The 22400-nt window shown below is 31.5% G+C and overlaps 1 protein-coding gene across 2 annotated transcripts in view; it reads right to left on the bottom strand.

Annotated features, from left to right (window-relative positions):
* LOC130448447 (cerebellar degeneration-related protein 2) overlaps window positions 1-22400 on the bottom strand; it is a 158193-nt gene that overhangs the window by 104740 nt on the left and 31053 nt on the right. The window contains exon 1 of one of the 2 annotated variants that reach the window (XM_056785839.1): window positions 6645-7015. The exons of the other annotated variant lie outside the window; for it this stretch is intronic. Within the exon in view, the coding sequence (XP_056641817.1) occupies window positions 6645-6693 (49 nt within the window). The 5' untranslated portion in view covers window positions 6694-7015. Of the gene's footprint in view, window positions 1-6644; window positions 7016-22400 lie in introns of those variants that run through there. 2 annotated transcript variants of the gene reach the window in all.

A 22400-nucleotide genomic window follows, 5' to 3' on the forward strand; every position in this document is an offset into this window, starting at 1 on the left:
AAATGAACAGATCAAAATAGAAAGTCATCGAAGAATTAGAATAAATTATTTAAGTTAGTAAAGTGATAGTGATAATTGAATTATAAGTAAGTGTTGTTTAGAGTATTATAATGTGAAGTATTTAAACAAATTAAGAATATCAGAGATGGTGTCCATTAATTCACCCCGCAAATAGAAATCGTATAAATAAATAAGAAAAACATTCTGAAAGGCCAAAGTAAGTTTTTTAATTTACATTTAAAATATTATTTTCATAGTTTTTCTTCATATTCCTTTTATTTTTAAAAAATATCTTAAGAAAATTGCAACAAATTATACAGCTAGATCAAAAAGATTAAATTTTTATTATAAATTTAAGATAGGACAGGAAGGGTATGCTAGAAAAACAACCAAAGAAAAAATTGCCTAAGAAAATTATCTACTAACTGAGAGAGAAAAAGAAACGGATTAAGCTTTTAACGAAAATGAATAAACTTCATTTTATAACCAAAGAAAATGTACCAAAAATAGATGATGAACAAGTTTCTCTTTCCGTTCTTCAAAATTCAAAATGTAAACTGAAGATGGAAAGTAAAGCAAAAGTAAACCCCTAGAGGCGAAGGTTTCGACTTTCATTGAACGTAAATCATTGATCCAAAAAAAGATCAAGTGAAATGGAAAATTATGTCGAATAATTCGTTTTAAGTAGCTTCCCTGATGGGAACACTCTCTATTAAAAAAAATATTAGTCACGTTCTCTTTACACTTCATGTCGTGACATAAACTAGAAGAAATGGGGTGTGGCCTGCTTTTGTTCATCGATTTTTACGACATTCTTCATTCATATGTTTATTCTTCTAAATTATGAAGGTAACATTGTTAATTTTGAATGATAAACAAGGTAGGATTTAATAGGTTAAATTAACATGCCAGATCCGTATTCAATATATTAAACACATTTTATATCTTTCATTACAACGATTTACAGTGTTTTTACTCATAAAACATTCACGAAAAATAATTGAGCGGGCGGTTAGATCGTTTTAACGCTAATACAAATATGGAGGGTTGTCTGTGTAATGTATCTTCGAGCTAACCAATGATTTTTTCAATTAAATTGTGTAAAATATTTTGATCCACAAGAATAAAATTCATTAAAAAAATTTTAACCTCTGTAACTCGAAGTAAATTTATTCCACCTCTTTATCTCGAAGTCTCCCTTACTCGAAACTCCTTTAACTCGAAATAGATTGCTTGTCACTTGAGTTTCGAGATAGAGAGCTTTCACTGTAACTATTATATGAAAGATTAAAATATGGTCGTTAGTGTCACATCGATACAAAATAATTTGATATCTTAATTGAACTCAAGTGTCTAGGGGACACGCGCAATCAATCAACTATGATGTGGGTCCTTATTAGGATCGTGTACCATAAATATTAGTAATCAGAGAGGATAGGTTAATGGAAGGTAAAAATAAGAAACAAATTTACACACAAGAGATTGTATCTCTGTGTGGGTAACATTTAGGCAATGTTCTTAAATTTAAATAATTTTAAATGAGAAATTATTATGTCACAACAGTCTGAAATGTCCTATCTAAACCTAATGATAGGAATTAATCACCCCAATACACAGTTTACCTTTTTTTATAATTATTGACTGGACTATTATTGTTTTACGTCAATACCCACTAACTTAACAAGAATTTAAGTATTGGGGTAAGTTTTATTTTCAGTGAGCATTTAATTAATTTATTATTAGTAGGGCAATGTCCAGACAATTTATCGATAGCTTGCTATCGATGGGTCAACAACTTTTATTATTATAGCAGTTAAAATAATAAATTTATGGAGGATCGGAATTGTAGCAACGCAACGTGAAATATTCTAATGTGTCCATAAAACGCTAGTGAAAAGATTTTTAATAGATCAATCTGTTGGTTTATGTCAATTTACTGATCTAAAGCTCTTACCAAAGTTCACCAATTGATGTACTGACCTGTAACAAAAAAAATTTAAATCAAAATCAATTATTAACTGAACGACATAGCGATTGCTTCAAACAATGTTCTATTCAACTAGGCTCAAGCACCTCGTATTTCTCAAAATAAAAGGAAGAAATAAATTATGAATGTATATTACTATACTCGATCCAGAATCTTCTAAATTGTTCTAGAAATATGAAGAATTATCTGGGAAATTTAGCAATGTAAACAATTATTGAAAATAGTTACTATCAGTCTAGTACAATTGAGAATATTCTAAATATTTGGTTCACTGGTTTTAAAATAGCATCCTAAAATCTGAGTTAACTTGTACAAATTTGCATCTCAAATTTCTCAGACCGAATTTACCACAATACCGAATTACAAACATGAAAAATTTCTACAAAAAATTATTAAGCGAATATAATTTATCTGTACCTAGTCAAAATTTGTCACAATTTGGAAGAAGATATCGAAGCAAGACGATTGCAGCTCTGTTTGCCTTAAGAGAGTTAATTTTATAAAATACAAATTTTCATGAATTGATAATTATTTCTTAAGAAAAAACAATTTGGCGCCCGTCAAATATATAAGATTTTATCTCCTTCATGCAGAATTAGGCTTGATTTTCATTAGTTTAATTTGATACTTTTCACATGTACAATTTAGAAACCAAACCAAAGTGTCTATCAAGCTTATGGTTTGAATATTCCAGCCGAAGTCATATAGAAAAACATCCAAGTATTCTTGTTATTTTGACGTTGTTGATGAAATAAAAAATTAAAGGTCCATAACAACTATTTGTTTTAAACTAATTTCGTAAAGAAATACTTTTAATTTAATTCATTTTTACTCCAACATAAAAGCAACCCAGTCATTTAAAATTATTATGCGATTTTAGAATAATTATTAAGAAGAGTACATAATCATAAAATTTCTTTAGTTTTTTCGAGGTAATACCTCGGAAAATTAAAAAAGGTGAAACATTGCCTGACAGTTATTTTATGGGACTTTTTGAAAGTCTCGTCTCTCATCTCGAAAGCGAGATGAGACTCTCGAAATCGAGAATATCGTGATCAACACTATTACTGATTTAATTTTTGGTTCAACAATAATGCAGGTATCTTAATAACAAATAAAATGGATCATATTTATGTTGATGATGATGATGATGATTTTTAACATAACAATTATTTGTTTTAAACTAATTTTGGAAAGAAATATTTAGATTTAATTCAATTTTTTCTTTAATAAAACAACAAAATTTGTATTTCTATACTTTAAATTTATTCAATTCTCTATGTCAATTTTTTTTAAACCTTTTTGATGACATGTCTCTTATATTAGTAATTATTTCTCTTATTATTTAGATTATATTCAAGGAAAACCTGTGGTTGTTATCTATTCGATCCTTTTGTGTTACGAAACTTCTCATATTACATCAATAAAAGATACAAGTTTCCAATTCATTGTAAAAACATTACATATAATACGAGAATATTAGATTCCAAATTGATGACAAAAATTAAATTTTTCGACAAATAGGAAGTTTATGTAACAATTTTACTGACAGACTTTCTCAATAGTAGTAATAATTTACAATAAATGACTGTATCTTCTATTCTTTAAATATTCTACTTATTGGAATCGGAATCGATCAGCATCAAAGCAAGATAAGAAATTTGTATGTAGAAAACTAAGTCTCCGGAATCTTTTGAAACGCAAATACGCAAATGGATAAGAAAAACAGGAAAAAATGGAAGAAAGTGTCCGTTCGGCAACTGAGTTGGGCGCTTGTCTTATGGTCCAAAATGACGAAGAGGTAACACTATAATCAAAGTTCGATAACGATAATGGTTTTTCCTGAAACGTGGTACCAGATATATTGAAGAAGTTAATTATCTGCTGTTAGCATATCGAGAAAGTTATAAAAGAAAAGCGACTTGGAATTCCTAAAAGAAGACAACTTAGAATTTTCAACAACTTAGAATTCCCTGGATCAGGTATCGGTCATTCAAAGGTCGAAGGATAATATATCATTAAGTGGTTGGGGAAACAGACGAAGGATGAAAAATGTCGTGAATACAAGTGTACCTGTATTGTATGTACCACGGCACATGGAGTGGTAGCTACAAAGGTTTGACATTGGAATACGGCTATTGAATTTCAACCATTAAATTAAGGCATAAATTACACTTTTAAATAATTTCACCACAGGGTAGTAGTCAATCACGTTCTCACTTGTTTTGATAAAGACATTAGACCAGAGAAAACATGCTTCTTGTCATGAAATTTGTATATAGAGCCTGGTACCATCAACAATTGTTTAGAGAAAACTGAGTTTAGATCGATTTTACAATTACATAGAAACAAATGACAATGAATGATCTACTAAAGAACGGGACTTATTTGCTGTAGAACCAACACGAATTAATAAAATTTTGAAAACTTTATGATAATCGATGATGATTTGTCAGTTGTTTGAATTCCGTTAAAAAAAACGAATATGATGACGAAGACAACACGGACGCGGATGTAGACAGAAAGTCCACTTGAAGAAAAGACGCTCCAAATGCTATACAAACACTTCTTTGAATATTTTGGCATTGAACTTTTAATTATCTATTTGTGAGTTTCACGTGAACCTATTAAACAATAAATGATAGCACTATCAATAATCGCTTCAAGAGAGCAAAGTTTCGCTCGTTTTTCCCAAGTCAAGAAGTGTAGAATAAAAGTTATATTGGAGATTTTACTGAAGAACGAGACAAACTTATTTGCTGTGTAACCAGCACGAATTAACAAAATTTTTAAAACATTATGATAATCGATGATAATATGGTAACGAAGACAACACGAACGCGGATGTAAACAGAAAGCCCACTTGAAGAAAAAATGCTCCAAATGCTATACAAACACTTCATTGAGTTTTTGAACTTTCAATTAGTATATTTGTTTGTGAGTTGCACGTGAATCTAGTACACAATAAATGAAAGCACTTTCAAAAATCGCTTTAAGAGAGCTCAGTTCCTCTTGTTTTTCGAAAGCCAAGAAACCATTGTTATAGAAAAAAAATATATTGGACTATTGGTCTACTGAAGAAGCCTAATACTACAGAAACGGTTCTTCGATTATTTTAACGCTGAACCTTCAATTTTAAATTCTTCACTCAGCTTCGCCTTATTGTATGTTTGTTTGTGATTGTACGTGAAGTACGAGACTAGGAGATGAAAATGAAAGAAATTTTTCCCAACATATATAACGGAGATATTTTGGTGGATTTATCAATTTTATTTATCGAACTTTTTGATTAATATATTTATTTCAATTTAAAATTTACAAAAAGAGCACATAATCACAAAATTTCTTTAGTTTTTTCGAGGCAAGTTAGGTTAGATTATTGCGTAAAAGTTATTGATAACACAGGCTTGAAACAGTAGCTGAAACATATAACTATGAATAATTCAATTGAAGGCTGCTACTTATTTTTAAGATATATGACAATATAAGGATCAAATTTAGATACAAATATTTAGTAAGGTTAAAACAGAAATTTAATGTTGGAGGTGATCTATTGATTAATATAATTATGCAAATTATCAATGTGAAATGATATGTTTTAATAGAGACCAAAAGCAGATCGAAACGTCAAGATTATATTCTGTTATAAAATAAATTGAAAGTAAAAGAAATGTGGCCAAAAATCAAAACGATTCATCAAAAAAAACATATTAAAAAAGGTGTGAAAAGTAATAAATTTATTTACTATCTATTTATTAACGTTTTAACATCTTGCTTACATTCGATTTTCATTAAGACATAATAATATTCGTGTCTCTTAACTTTGATCAATTTTTTATAGTTTTATAGTAATTTTCTAGTGCGTTTTTCAAATTATGTCCAATTTTTTCGTTAATACAACTTTTACAAATTTAATAGGAATATTTTGAGATAAAGGAACTTCATCTAACTAAAATTTTGAACATTCAAAAATGAAGGAAGTAATATTCTATATCAAGTACCTTGTAATGATTGATTGTAACGCTATTTACATAGGACAAACATCTCAACACTTATAGATTATAGTGAAAAGTCGTCTAAAATTGTCTCAACCAATCAAAAAACATACGTTTAATTATTAGAATTTAAAAATCCTTGAAACAGAGTCTGAAATATGTAACTATGAATAATTCAATTGAAGGTTCCTACTTATTTTTAAGATATATGACAATATAAGGATCAAATTTAGATACAAATATTTAGTAAGGTTAAAACAGAAATTTAATGTTGGAGGTGATCTATGGATTAATATAAATATGCAAATTATCAATGTGAAATGATATGTTTTGATAGAGACCAAAAGCAACTCGAAACGTCAAGATTATATTCTGTTATAAAATAAATTGAAATTAAAAGAAATGTGGCCAAAAGTCAAAACGATTTATCAACAAAAACATATTAAAAAAGGTGTAAATGGTAAGAAATTTATTTATTATCCATTTATTAACGTTTCAACATCATGTTTATATTCGATTTTCATTAAGACATAATAATATTCGTGTCTCTTAATTTCTGGCTTATCCTAATTTGATTGTATTAGCAAGATGTAATATACATAAACAGCTGTAATAATAACGTTCAAAATTAGTCATACAAATAAATATATTGAGTGGATTACCTTCTAGCATAACATTCCTGGCATATTCGTCTTCCAAATAATCACTCATTATGTAAACAAAAACTAATGCATTTCACTACTAAAACAGGCAATATAACGCAATAAATATATATAGTATACTTTCTTAAATGATCGCGTACAAGTTTTTGTTGTAGAATGGGTTGGATTATTTAGGGGTGAGTATTAAACCACTTAGCAGCACACACAATAATAGTAACCGAATACTCGCCAATGTCAAAAGTTTCCGATATACACTAGTGATTTGTTGAGAATAATAAATCAATAGTTATATTAATTATATAGACAGCTGATCGTAGTCAGTGCCGGTAATCGTTGGTTTTGCTAAATTCACGGATTGCATGGCGAAATATGCGGTTCTCGTCCGTGAACGCCGACGACATGCGCAAAAGCGTCAAACGCGTCGCGTCGCTTTGCGATCGATTCTTTAAATTGTATCTTATAAATGTAAATATTAAGTTTTTTGTTGAGCGTTTCTTACTTTTTTATGTTGTATAAGGAAACCGGTATTGGAATAAACAAGTTAACCTTTAAAACAATTATTAATACACTAGGGAAGGATGGAAATAATTTCTATTTTTTAATTCATTTTTCAAAGTTTCTGATTGATTTTCACGATAAAATAGTTTGTTGATGCTATTGATGGATGGTTTAAATCATACCATACCAACAGAAGTCAGCTGGTAAGGGTTGATACAACGATGTCTTCTTGCAAACCAATAGAATGTGGAGTGCCTCAAGGTTCAATACTAGGCCCTATTTTGTTTCTTCTGTTTATAAAGGCCTATCTAGATATTAGTGGTAGAATATGTCTTTTTTCAGACGATACTAGTTTCTCTTGAAACAACCCTGATCTCACGACACTTATCACCATATCTAGTTACTTAAATCATGGTGCGATTCAAATTTTCTTTGGCTCAACGTTTCTGGAACCAAAGTTTTTCATATAAAATTATATTGCAGCCTCTTTTATTAAATAACACAATTGACGTCGTTAAATCTGTAAAATTAAGTTCCTCCTGTTTAGCGCTGAAATCAGTTTCCAAAGAACTGAACTTATCCATCTCCTCAACAGTTTATTATGTCCTTATTGGATCTCCGATATGCCCTTCCCTTCTGTGGTACTCAATTTGAGCGAATCTTAAAACCAGAAAAGAGGGCTGCTAGGCTAAACAGCAGAGCTCACTGCAGAGACTTCTTTAAGAGATTGAAAAATCTGATTATTCATATTATTCATCTTTGAATCCGTTTGCGTAATTCGTAAGCACGCTTCTCCAATTTCAGAAAGGTTGCACCTACCTACTTTACGTTCAGAATTAGTTAAGGGCTCAATATTTTACAATGCAAAAAAATGCATAATCACTTTTCTCGCATTTAGCAATAATTTGAGAGCATAGAAAGTGCCTTTAACTTTGTAAACTACTACTATTCTAATAATAATATTCAATTCCAGGCATGTTCCATTCTCATTGTGGTTTTCTTCTTTGTATTGAAATTTTATGTTATTTGCATCTTTAGTTAGTTATTTTTATTTTTGTTTGGTGAAATGGTGAAATGAATGAATTATTTCCTGGAAGATGCATCGGGAGAAATGGTCCAGTACAGTGGCCACCAAGATCACCAGATTTCAATGAAGTGGACTCATTTTCAAAGGATGATATAATGGAGAGAATACGAAATGAATACTTCGTAATGTAAGGTCAATTACCAAATAATCGTTATTTCTTTGTATTTGCAATTCAACCTTCACAGTACCAAACGGCAATGATGAAATGTCCGTTTTTGACAAAGAAATCATAGCCAAGTCACAATTAATTGTTAAATGATAGATATAGGAACATAATCAGTGTTTTGCATAAAAAAATCAACATATTATCTCCAGAGCTAATAATTTTAACGATTAAAACGTTAAGTTAATTGGTAATACTTTCCGAAACTCACATGAAATTCATTCATTTGAATAAACCGAAAAAATTATGTATTAGTATTTTGATTCACCCTGTATCAGATTCAATGGATATGACCGTAATAAATAATTTTTCAAAATTTTCACTATTATTCCCATGTTTTAGCTGCAACAAATTTTCATTCTTGAATTTCCCTCACAATGAACACGTATTAAAATTGTTGGAAATTTTTATGGAAAATTAGTTAAAACTTACCCCATAGAACTCATCACAACCCTGTATTATTGCACTGGAAAGTCAGGCTGATTCTAAATATGCAATAAAATATAGGGTGTTTCATTAAAAAAATATAATTTCAAAACGACACAGTAAGTAAATAACCTTCAAAAATGAAGTCTACTAATAGATATAATAAGGGCAAAGGAGGCACTGAACTTTATCACACTAATCAATCACCCTATAGTCCTATGAATAAGAGAGTAATAAAATGATAAAACATTCATAATACATAGGAGTATCCAAATTAGAATTGGAATCAGAAGATGTACTTGATCATTTAATCAGTTTTATTTCGTTTCGATAACCAATTTATCGTCTATCTGAAGACAGTTTACTTTCAGTCTCTGAAGACGATAACTTGGTTCGAAACGCACGTCGGACAGTGAAATCATGAGTGTTGGTGTAGTGGTGTTTTGATTCCATTTTAGAACTGGATGAACTCGAATTTGACATTTTACGCAATAACAAAACACACGCAGGCGAAAACCGGTACTACAAGGATCAAGCGAAGATTGCTTAGATCTCAGAACACAATATAACGGAGTTAGTCGAACTGGCACCCATAACCTTATGTCATTTTCATATTCTGACCTAAGTCAAGATGACAGCACTTAAAAATGTCATTAGCAAGACCGCCAACCATTTATAATTAAAGTTTGGAAAAAAAGTGCACAAATTCAAGGCAAAAAAACTAATATCAAAATTCCTTCTTTAATATCTGACGATCTGCTTATCACCGACAGCCAAAAAATCTCTGACACACTCGCGCAACATTTTATAGAAAATTTCAGCATCCATAATCCGGCATCCGATTTTCATAACTCATATATTGAGCCCTCCTCCACACTACAACTAAATCCTCTCGATATTGCGTCTGTCAATGCTCCTATTAGTTTAAATGAACTAAAATTCGCGCTATCGTCCTGCAAAAATTCTGCTGCCGGTCCTGATGATGTCCTGTATATATTTCTCAAAAAACTATCCGACTCGTCCCTCTCCAAGCTCCTTGACATCTGTAACATTATTTGGAATACTCACCAATTCCCTGATGCATGGCACAACTCTATAATCATTCCAATTAAAAAAGCAGGTAAATCCACATCATCCCCTAAGTCTTTCGGTCTAATCTCACTCACTTGCACTACTTGTAAACTCCTTGAAAAAATTATCAATAGAAGACTCCTATGGTTCCTTGAAAAATACAAACTTATTCCCGACGCACAATCGGGTTTTCGAAGTAATCGATCGACACATGACAACCTTGTTCTCTTGCAAACAGATATCTCCTCTGCATTAAATAACCATCTGGACGTCATTGCAACTATTCTCGACATTGAAGGTGCTTTTGACTCTATATCCAGTGTGCAATAATGAATAAACTCACTCAATACAATCTACATGGTAACATATTATCATTCATCCATAATTTCCTAACTGATAGAATTTTCAGGTTTTCCGCAACGGTAAGCTCTCCCTTCCTCATCCTCAAAATACTGGCATCTCTCAAGGTTCAGTATTAAGCTCTACTTTATTTATCCTCACAATAAATGAGCTATGTGACAACTTCCCATCTCCCGTAAAATATGTCCAATACACTGATGACCTAATCATTTATTGCCACGGTAAATACGTCCCCTCTACATGCCAACTACTCCAAAACGCAATAAATCTACTACAAGAGAGATCCCCCTACCTAGGATTATCATTTTCCCGAAACAAATCCATGCTGATAAATTTCTCTCGAAGAACATCTATTCACTCACCCCAAATTTTTTCTTGATAACTCCCCTCTACCTATAGTGAATCAATGGAAAATCCTTGGTATGACTTTTGATTCTCGACTCAACTGGAACCATCATATTCATGATGTAAAAGGTATTTGCCTAAAGAGGCTGAACATAATTAAAACCATTAGCCACCTCCAATGGGGCTCCAAAGCTATGGTTGTTTTATCTATATGTCCGCTTCCAAGTCTAAAACTGACTACATCAAATCCACCCAACTACTTCTCACATTTCCCTAAACTTTCTGAATAGGAGAGAAGCTGTGACAATAAGAAGACTTCGCATCAACCACCCGAAACTTACTCACGGCTATTTGATGTCGTCAGAAAGTCGTCCTGTCTGCCGAACTTGTCAAGTTCCTGTGACTGTTAAGCACATCCTCACCGACTGCAGAGAATATTCTACCGCATATCAACAGTTTGATATGAAAACCAACCTCCAGGAGACACTTAACTGCCCGACGGAAATAAGGAAAATCGTGCAGTTCCTTAAAGCCACCAAGCTGTACAAGAAAATATAATTTAATTTATACATTGTAACAGATTTTATTTTTTATATATGTAACTGTATTTAATTTTATTTTTATTTAATTCGAATGTATTTAACTTATGATTGTTTTTGTGTGCCAATGACCAGCGCTGTCGAGGCAAGTTAAACTGAAATAAAAATAAAAAAAAAATCTCCTCAACCTTTATGCGATGGTAGTCCAAAACCATTTGATGATCTTTTCCTGGTTTTCGCAGTTTTGCGCTCATTATCAAGCAATCTAGAGCTTTTTTTGCAAAATAGTCAGGTCTCCAAGATATCATGATTTTCTTTAAATACTTTATAACTTATTAGAAGTGTCAGTGTAAAGTTTGACGTCAAAAAAGTAAACCAGAGTTACGCAATAAATTAAAAAAAAAGGTGTCCACCGAAATTGTGAAAATTGAAAATTTGGAGTATCGAGCCATCATCATGTACCTGTATTTAAAAGGGTTAAGAGGTTAAGATTTATATATGCTTAATACCCTTGGTGATCAATATCCTTCGTATGCGACTGCGAAAAATTGGACTGCAAGCTTCAAAACAGGTAAATTTTCCATTGAAGATGATGACCGATCGGGAAGGCCAGTTTCTGTGTCAGTCTCCGAAAATATCGATGCAGTTCATGACATGATTTTATCAGACCGTCGAATTGGGCTAAAATGGATATCTGAAGCACTGAATATTTCATACGAACGCGTTCATAATATAGTTTACGTCAATTTGGACATGAGAAAAATTGCGTAATCTTAATTGATTGTTTGGATAAGGATAGAACAATAACTGGAGATTACTATTCGACATTACTGACTACTCTACGGACAAAAATTAAAGAGAAAAGACACGGAAAGCTATCTAAAGGTGTTTTGTTTTTGCAGGTCAACGCCACTGAATACAAATCTCATGTTGCCAAGCAAAAAATTCATGATTTAGGGTTTGAATTACTAGAACAACCCCCTTATTTACCAGATTTGTCTCCGTCCGACTATCATCTCTTTCCTCAACTGAAAAAAAGTTTAATAAGTCGTAAATTTTCTTTCAACGAGGAGGAGATAAAAGCTGTCGAGGTCTGGTTTGCAGAGCAAGAAAAAACAGTTTTTTTTAATGTCTAGAGACGTTGCAGGTTCGCTGTAATAAATGGATCCAATTAAGAGGAGAATATGTTGAGTAATAAAATATTTTGACATTTAAATTTTGTTTGGTTCTATAGTAGGCTAAGAAGTTTTCAATATATCCTCGTATTTGAGGTATGTCGCTCAAATTTCACAAGAACATCAAAAAAGTTTAATTATCAATTCAACAAAAATGAATTTTACCAATTCGATTTCCGTGCGCAATGTAAATGCACCAATCTTTGATTTTTCATTTAAAAAAATGCATTTTAGAAAATTAGTTTAATTGAATGTGTCACGATTTTGTTAAAAACCGAAAATACAAAAACTTTCTCTAATTAAGTTCTTATAACGCCATCGAAACAACATCGTGACTCCTCCGGTTAAAATTCGTGTAAAATAATAGGAATTATTCTACAGGAGCTTTTAGTGGTAGGCGTATTTTGAACTTTTCTTCGTTTCTTTGTCGTGATATGATAATTAACGGGAAGTCGCTTTACGACCGGTTTCGTAATATTTAATCATTTAAAAACACGTAAGTATTTATAGCATCGTTAATGATAAGATAAATTAATCATAACCTTTATTCACAGGGAAACTATAAACTTTGAAATTACTCCGATGTTTAATTTGTGAATACAACCAAATCGTGGCCAGTTTCACTAACATTTAAAAAGATCTACTATTTCAAACGATTAAAGAGGCCATAGAAAAAACCCAGGAATTCAATATAGACAAAGAAATCTTATTCATAGTCTTACAGCAGTCCTAAAGGACTTAAGTAATCTCACAAAAACAAAGAGAACTAATAAAAATGATCATGGGAAACTCAAGAGCTGGAGTAAGAGCAAAATATGGCCACACAGAAGAATTTATAATAAATAGAAGGGTGGGGTAAGGCGATGGACTATCAGAAATATTATTTGCTTCAGTTCTAGATAGAAAAATCAATAGAAAAAACACAACAAGAAATAGAGGGGGTCAAATAATAGCTATAGTAGCAAAGAATAAAAATGTAATAAAATAAATGTTTATGTTTATTTATTTAAGAATTAATGGATGAAGGTGACAAAAATTTTAGGTTAGGCAATGTAGCAAAAAAAGAGTGAAAGAAGAATCAGGTTAAAAATATGAACATATAATTGTAAAAATAATGAACGATGGTGATCGAACAAAAGAAGTAAGAGAAAATAAACAAGCAGTTTTGGTTTTCGACACGTGAAACAAACACTTCCGTTTTAAAACGGTTTTTACAGAAATATGAGTATCAGTTTCGAATCTTTTTAGTGAAAAAATTTTATACATTTCATGGTTACATTTCTCTATAAATGAAACTATCAACACATCAAGAAGCACGCTGTATTAAATTTGTGTTTACTAAGAGTCACATCAAGATAAACAATTTAATTAACTGCCGTTAAAAAAACTGTTAAGACTGATGATTTATTTTTTTATAAACAAGTATTCAGCAAAAAGCTTAATTCAATCACGTTTCAATGATACTTTTCTTGTTAATTAACGTCTCGTTCTCAGATAAAATTTCAATATTTTTTTATACACATTTCCTGTAAAATTTCTCTACCTTGCACTGTGTCGTCGTTGATTAACATACAATACACGTTCACTTGATTTAATAGCAATTAGAAGCTTTACTTTTAACACTTTTATTAACTGAATGTCTACATCATTATAAAGGACATTATTCAGAACAGTTTATACTTAAGTGAAACTGAATTAATTTTAATTTTTTTTGTCAATCTTGTCAAAGCAATAGATAAATACATAAATTAGTTTTGCGTTGATAAAGTGAAGGCATTTCCTGTTGTAAACTTTCTCAATTACATTCATATTATCAATATTCATACCAATAGTCTGAACAAACAGAATGTCAATCATTTAGTCGATTTGGGATATCAAATAATCGATTTAGAGAATACGAATAATACATGCAGTTTGTATACAACTTTTATTATATTTTTTTCTATTCTTTGATCAATATAATTAGAGAAAAAAATTATTGAAAATTTTGTAGGTAGTTTAAACATATCAGTAAGACCACCATATTGCGTAACGTCTTAGGTACAACATTTAGCATACGATACAACGTAAATACGATAGTTATTTTCTCGGTTATTTAAAAATAAGCATTTTTATCGTGATTTGTGCCAAACACCTGATAGTTTTTATTTTATTGCCAAGAAATTCGAATATACATCAAAAATGGTTTGAAAGTGTTGGCCATTTTGACGATTCTTCGAGAAGTAATTATTGTTGTTGCCAGGATCATTTTAGTATGAGTAATATTTAACTTATTCGCAGGTCGTACGGCCTGGTTTTTTATTGTTTATATCGAAGAAGCAGTCACACCTGGAGTAGAATATAGTTCAGCTTTTATATTGGTTAGGCTAATGTCTTAAATAAAAGTATCGTATCATATAACGAAGAAAAAAATTTTCCATGTTTACGGATTCACTGAAAACGTTCACTATTGATGGCTGCCAAAAAAATACTAAACAACATGGCGTCTTCAAACTTGAAATATGTGCTGCATAAATTGTGTACTTTCTAATGCAGTGATACTTTTGAAGCAGTTGCCACCATCTCTAGGTCAGTCCAGGTACTTCTTGGACAATCCTCGTAAAACAGTCACACCTGAGATGTTTAGTAAGATCTATACCAGATTAAAATGTTGCCAAGATGTTTGCAGCGAACACTTCGACATCTCCTACATCAACAATAATGTTTTTCTGTGTTTTTACATTATTAAGAAATGATCAGTATTATATATTAGGTATTTACAGTAATATAGGAAATTTGCGAAATAAAATAATTTTTTTTTTCTAATGTTGATGAATAATATAGAGGAGAATGTGTTCAAAATGAGAAAGTTTGTATTGGTCACTATCACATCCCTGTATAATTTTGTTTTGAAAAAAATTTGGGCCTTATCCACACTAAACACTGTTCACACTACCACCACACCAACACTCACAATTGCACTGTTTGAAACGCGTGGTAAACAGTAAACAATTTACTTTCAGTCTCAGACGATAACTTGGTTATCGAAACGCGTTTCAAACAGTGTAATTGTGAGTGTTGGTAGTTCAAATAGTGTGTTTAGTTTGAATATTACCAATGGTTCCAGAAATTCCTTGATTTCCCTTATTGTATTTTGAAATTGCTTACAACACTCATGATAAAAAACAATTCGTTTCTGTTTAAATTTTTGGTGAAGGCACTGGTGTAATAATTTCTATCAGAATGAAAACGATAATACATTAATAAAAGGAAAAAGTGTCGTTATACGATAAAAATTTGCTGCACATTTTCTTGATAAGATATACTAAAGCTGCTTACTAAAAAGGAAAAGCGGAGGAGAAAAAATTTTCAGTTTAAAATAATAAAATGCATTTTTTTATCATACTTTCAATACATTTTAAAAGACTACTTTTCATAGTATAAAAGTTTATCAAATTTTCTATAAAAATGATCTCTTGTGCTTTTTGCGTACAATTCATTATTTCCTCAACGCAATTTAAAACCAGACGAAACAAATTTTCTTGAGAATTATCGTATAGACAAATAATGAAATACATTGAATTTCTTGAGATCCCCAGTTTTTTTCCAAAATTTCCAAAAAATTAAAAAATCTCATACGTCAACAAGTTGAAAAGCCCATAAACCAGATGGAAAATACTAATGATGGTTAAAGTTGCAGATATTTTCGGATTATTTGAAGCGTGACGGTTTGTAAGAAAGTCTGCCAATCCAGTACCCTCTATTGTTACCGAACCAAAGCAATATAAAGGCCACTGTTTTTGTAGATCCTCCACTTCTTCGCTAACAGAATCAGGATCAAAAACTACGGTGATAAACATGGTTGGTGAAAGTCAACGACCCAATGATAGCCAAGGGCTATGTTGATCATTCCAATGCTTAAAAAAATGCCCTTGCGGAAAAAATTCTTCCACATCCAACAACTCAAAATTCGGAATGTCATCATCTAATATTGTACTGTTGCCTTCTACTAGATGTGGTGGTACTGAGGATTCTAGTAATGTGTTGCCAAGCTCTCTAACTCACCTAATTTTATTTTATGCAACTTAGTGTTAGTCACATGCACTTGGATTTTCAAGGTGCAGCAATATTCTTAAGAATATCCATTATAATCTTTAGCACATTTCAAACAGAATCGAATGAAGCACTAGTACTACTAGCTGACTGAAATCCCATAGACTCATTGGTAAGCGAAAGAAGTTTGACCCATAGAGAAGACAATGTAAAAATTCTTCCAACATCTAACAATTCAACAGATTTGAAATGTCATCATCTAATATTGAACTTTTGGTTTTTACTAGTGGTGATGGTACTAGGGTTTCTAGTAATATGTTGTTAGCACTTGTACTAATTATTTGATCAATACTTTAACACGCTTCTACGTATCCTTCTACGATTACTTTTAACAATACTAGCTATTATTAAGAGTATCATTTTTAATAGCAGTTGTACAAAAACATATTTTTATTTTGATATTCAGGTTGTAGGTGATCTATTGATTAATACAATTATGCAAGTTGTAGTGATTTGATTACCCTTGGTATTAGTTCTTCAGCAAATGAAAGCACAATTAAACGGAAATCCCAGAATTGAATCAATTTAATGGTAAGCTTGGAAAGCAATGTCAAGTTATAGCGTAATTACTAGCGTAGCTACCAAGTTGTAGGTGTTGCCTTAAACTTGATCCGACACTCTTCTTCATCTCCTCCGCCAAATTGACCTTCATTCCTCTCTTCCTACCACCCTATCTCAATCCTCGGTATTTGGCGAAATTCGCCCCAAATCCAATTTGCCAAAATTAGATCAGTAAATAAATTCGAAACCGTAAATGGCTTTGCCAATTGAGCTGTTAAAAAATCTCCAGCCATATTTTGATGAAGACCGAAATAGAATGTTTCAAAATCTAATTGTTGATACCCAAAATCAAGACAATTTAACAACAAAAACATATAAAAATTTCTAAGAAATACTAAATTTAAACGTGACACATTAAAACGACTTGAACTGCTTTTCTATTGATTATGATATTCCATATAAGATATCAGTACCAGTAGCGAGGCAGAACTGCATTCCATAATAGAATTGTAAATATAACAAATCTCGATGTAAGAAAATGCGGGGGAGTCGGCGGAAAGTTAAATTAGGAGAAACTCAAATGAAATGTCTTATCTATTCGTGCATTTATATGGAGAGTAAAATTTTCACTTTCAATTAAAGTTCAACAATGACACTTTTCTAAGAGCGAAAGTCTCATATACTATCAGATCTAATTTAAACCCGCTATCTCCTTTTTAGGATTTAATACATACACATCCTGATAAATCGTATTTAAAAGGAGTGTAGAAATAATGATCTTCCGGTGATTATACGACAACAGCAATTACTAAAGAAAAGATTTTATTTCGAACATATTGTTATAAAAATATTGATCATCAATATTTATTTACTAATTAAAGTATTTGATCAATTTTATATGTTTCATATAAATCGTTGACTTGAGTCGCAAACCACGTAAGACCGTTTTTTTCCTATATCAACATTCTGGTAGCATTAGATTGATAATTTCTGAATGTATCTAACAGAAAAACTCGTAAAGACTCAAATAAATTCATCACAATTCGAAAAATAGAAAACATTGCAGCTCCTTACCGCCATTTTGTTTAAAGCTAATTGCACATTTTTCATAATTTGATTTAATAATATTGAGTTTTGCGACCTTTGTATGTATGTATGGATTTGGGGTCTCGTATACAGTGCGACCCAAAGGATCTATTGGGTCCATACTGGAGAACTCAGTATTTACAGCTGAACCATTAATCCTACTCCTTTGAAAATTCTAGAATGTGGGATGGCCTTAATTGCCAGAGATCTTCGTTTTATATTTGATGCGCACCCAGGAGCAGTGCTCTGGAGCTCTTTAGTACTTCACACTTCGAGAAAATGTGGATAGAGGTTTCGTCCTTTATGGAACCAAACCTGCACGCCGCTTTATCTGCTAGACCTAGCGTCTTGAGGCGACAATTCTTCTGTTAGTATTCGTAGATTGAAGTTGATACATTCTGCAGAACTACTCTGGTTATAGTTTCCTAGAAGAGTTTTTTCCTGTCTCAGCCCTTGCTCATTCCTCCCTAGCTGATAACACAGAAGGATCAGGTCCCATGAAGGGCTTGTTTGTCTCCGATGTGTCTCGGAATTCATTGTAAGGTAAAATTATATTTTTCTTGCCCAGCTCGTTTAATTTCTCTAGGCAATCCCAAATGGGTTTGTATTTTATGACCTAAGTCGACAATATATCAAGAAAAGAACAATTTCAATACAGATTTCACAAGTACTACTCAAACTGGACGATGAACCTAGCCCGAATGGCCCGAAGCTATTTCTTATCAGCATTGAGCAGTTAAGTTTTGAAGTTTTCTGAAATCCTGATGATGATAACTTAGTTATCGAAACGCGGGTCAGGCAGTGTAATTGTGTGTGTTGGTGTAGTGGTAGTGTATAAACAGTGTGTTCAGTATTTCAGTAATTCAGTAACAGAGTGTTCATGTTTTGAAAAATGAAACAAAATAAAACAAAAATCTGTTTTATCCCTAAGTCGTAATTAAGCGTTCCTGCAGTTTTTTTCTCTTTTCGTATTTCCTGCCATTTACCGGAAACATTTTTTTTTACATAAGTGAGTTCACCAAAACGAAATTTGGCCAAGCTTATTTCTTAACGTTACGATCTACTTTGATAGTTGGTGGCTTGAAAGTATGAATCACCAAGAAACTTAATACGACGAATTTAATTACAAATTGTGACACATTCACTTATTTAGATGAACTGTTGTGACTAAAAAAAAGAAGTGAAAGTTATTGTAGTTTGAATAATATGTAATCCGCCCACAGTTTGATGAAAGAAAAAAATGATTTATTGAAAGCGATAAAGCAAAAAGATTACGATTTAATATATTCAATAAGACCTGTTTTGAGTTCTTGTTGATTATATCAGAAATAGAAAGAAAGTTACCATAAATATTTTATGCTTATAGACATTCGTCGATCGTCTCATTCATAATCACTACGAATATTATGAATAATTATATAAAATTATGACAATATCAATTAGAAATACCTACATAATAAGTTCCTTAATTAATTTTGATGTTGGCATTCTTGTACAATAATTTTTATATTGATCTACATTTCTGAATATATAGAATTAATAAAAAAAAATTTTGAGCCTTGACAGACACAAACGTTTCTTGCTGCAACTTAAAGTTGACACTGGGATGAGTGCCGAAACTTCTTTGATGTCGTTTTATTAACCATTTAAGAAATCTACAACAGAAGCACACATATTTAAATGCTTTTAAGGTGTATCAGGCGCTTTTCTGAACAGTTTTTCATGGTGGATCAAACCGTTTCTTCTTTTTATTTATTTTATTTGGTTTTTCTCCTAGTGCATCTTATATCACCACTTTTTCTGTCTTACATTTTTTACTTCCAGGTCTTCAAATATTAGGTCTTGTCTTCTGGATTTTGGTCTTCCTCTCGGTATGTTTTCTATTGGTCTTCCATCCATGATTCTTCTTAACTAGGTCATATTTTCTTAACTCTCCTAATCTCTATGTTTTTACCTACGTTTTCTCATTTTTTTGGATCTAGGATTCTACTTATTTTATTCTTATGACTTTTAGTTTTTCTGTGTTAAGCTCATTACCTCAGCTGCATTAGCTACTATTTGTCTAATTATAAATACTCCAGTATTTTTAAAGATTTTGTAAACTCTCAATAGTAGCTGATACTTCTGGTATAGTCTGTTACCTTCTTGTATTTCCTCCTTTATCTTTAGACTACTACCATTTTTTTCCATTAGGGGGAGCGGGGGACAACAGAGACAAATAGTGACAGGCAGTTTTAACCTACAGAACAAAAGAATATTCGTTTGTTTTTCACCCCACGTAATACCTATTCTATTTTAGACCTTATTACACCAAGTGTGACGGTTAATAAACCAGAAGCTTGTTTAATAACAGTAAAGTTAACTGTAAGCTACAATAAATCAATATACGTCCATTTCGACTCAATCAAAACACAAGTACCACATATAACAAACCTTGTAACTATAACATTCACCTTGTATACAATAGTAACATGATGTGTACAAATTAAGAATCAGCAAATATGTATGAAACACAAAGTTCTTGACAGTGACTTTTTATCAATGTACATGTAAGTTGAAAATCCACCAGTGATTTGAAGATATGGTTTTATTACTTGGCGAGCCTTCAATCAACCCACCAGTTTTGTTGTGAGATAGCTACTCAAACAAGTGCGAAACATCTTTGCAAAATCGTGGATTAGTTGTTTTTTTTTCAACTATGCAGTGTTGTGCTTAATGTAGGTAAACGGTAAACATAGTCTGAAAAGCAAGTATATTGGTAAATAAACAGGATTCTGATTGAAGGTCTTTAGATCAAATAAAAAGTGGTTAATCCACATAAAGCTTCAAATTTGTCCTTGTACCTTTCAGCGGCCATTGGGTTATCACTTTATAGCTTTAAAAAAACTTTGAAAACACTCAATTTCTTAATTTCAATGAAGTAGATCTAAAAAGTACAACCAAACTATCAGAGAAAATAGAGGGAAGCTAACACAGGTATATAAGAAGAAGTCGATTGTTTACCCCATGGCTGTCATTTTGACCTAGATCAACTATTCTCTTAGATTACCCAAAAAATACGTAAGAAAAAAGAAGAGTGATAAATCTGTATCAGTCGGCGCTCACAATAATATACCTACTTTAAACAGTCTAATCGAGTTGATAAGGACGGTAGCAGCCGCTGGAGAAACTGTATTCAATACGTGAAAAAAATTTATTACAGGGTGTCCCAAGACGAGTTAAAACTAAAATATTTTCAAAGATGGCCGACTTCTGGTTCTACCGGAAGTCGACTGTAACTTTGTTATTTTAAATAGAACATCCTGTATATGAATAAATTTACGTGAAATTTTAGTATACTTTTGTCTGAAAACTTTTTTCGAAAATTGCAAACTTTTTGAGTTATTAATTTTTTTGTCAAAAATTTTACCGTTGTAGACCCTTGTAAATTATTTTTTTACGAAGACACCCTTAAAGATATAAAAATGGTTTCCATTGGGTTGCTTTTAGCAAGGTCCGATGTATTTGAATTTATGTTGAAAAATTTTTCATTTTATACAAGGTGTGTATAAAAAGTACATTTTTCGAGAAAAGTTTTCAGACAAAAATATACTAAAATTTTACGTAGATTTCAAAAATGTATATGTATATACAGGGTATTTCATCTAAAATAATAAAGTTACAGTCGACTTTCGGTAGAACCGGATCGTATCCGAAAACACAAACATAAAAATTATCATGATTTCACTATAAGTATTTTGCCATATACAGATAATTTAACTCGTCGTGGGACACCCTGTAGATGGATGTAAACAAACATAAATCGCTTAGAATGCCGATAAATTTTATAAAATTCAAATTTCTCTTTAAATTTTGATGAAAATACCAGGTATTATATTATAAGTGTTCTTCTGCACAATGCCCATCTTACATAATTTCTTGTAATGCTGTAGAAGTGTTTGTAAATTTTGGTAAAATACAATAATCATAACTAAAATTTATCGTGATAAGATAGTAAAACAAAACAACGTAGTGTGGGCAGGCGAAACTCAATCGGCGCTGGTGACGTAACAAGCGATTGGCGCGTTCTAAGAAGAAATGAGAGCGGTATAAAAATCTACTTTTTAAAAAATTCGTATCGGAGCTTTTATGAATGCTAGATACGTGTGGTAAATTACAAAATTTATATTACGGCATGTTTAATCGTTTTCAGACCCATTAAATGTAAATGTAGATTTTGATTTACATTTACTTCTCGCCTTCTATTTCTAAAGTTCCAATGAACTCAATACCACTAATCGCTTCGAAGAGATTGGATAGTCGCTGTTACAAATTCGTTTTTGTGTATTCTTGCAATGAAGAGTCATTCTAAAACTAAATAACTCGCAGTTTAATCGTTTTTCTCATAGAATTTACACTCGTATTACAGGTCAA

Source organism: Diorhabda sublineata, chromosome 8 (genome assembly GCF_026230105.1).
Source record: "Diorhabda sublineata isolate icDioSubl1.1 chromosome 8, icDioSubl1.1, whole genome shotgun sequence".
Classification (NCBI taxonomy): Eukaryota; Metazoa; Arthropoda; class Insecta; order Coleoptera; family Chrysomelidae; genus Diorhabda; species Diorhabda sublineata.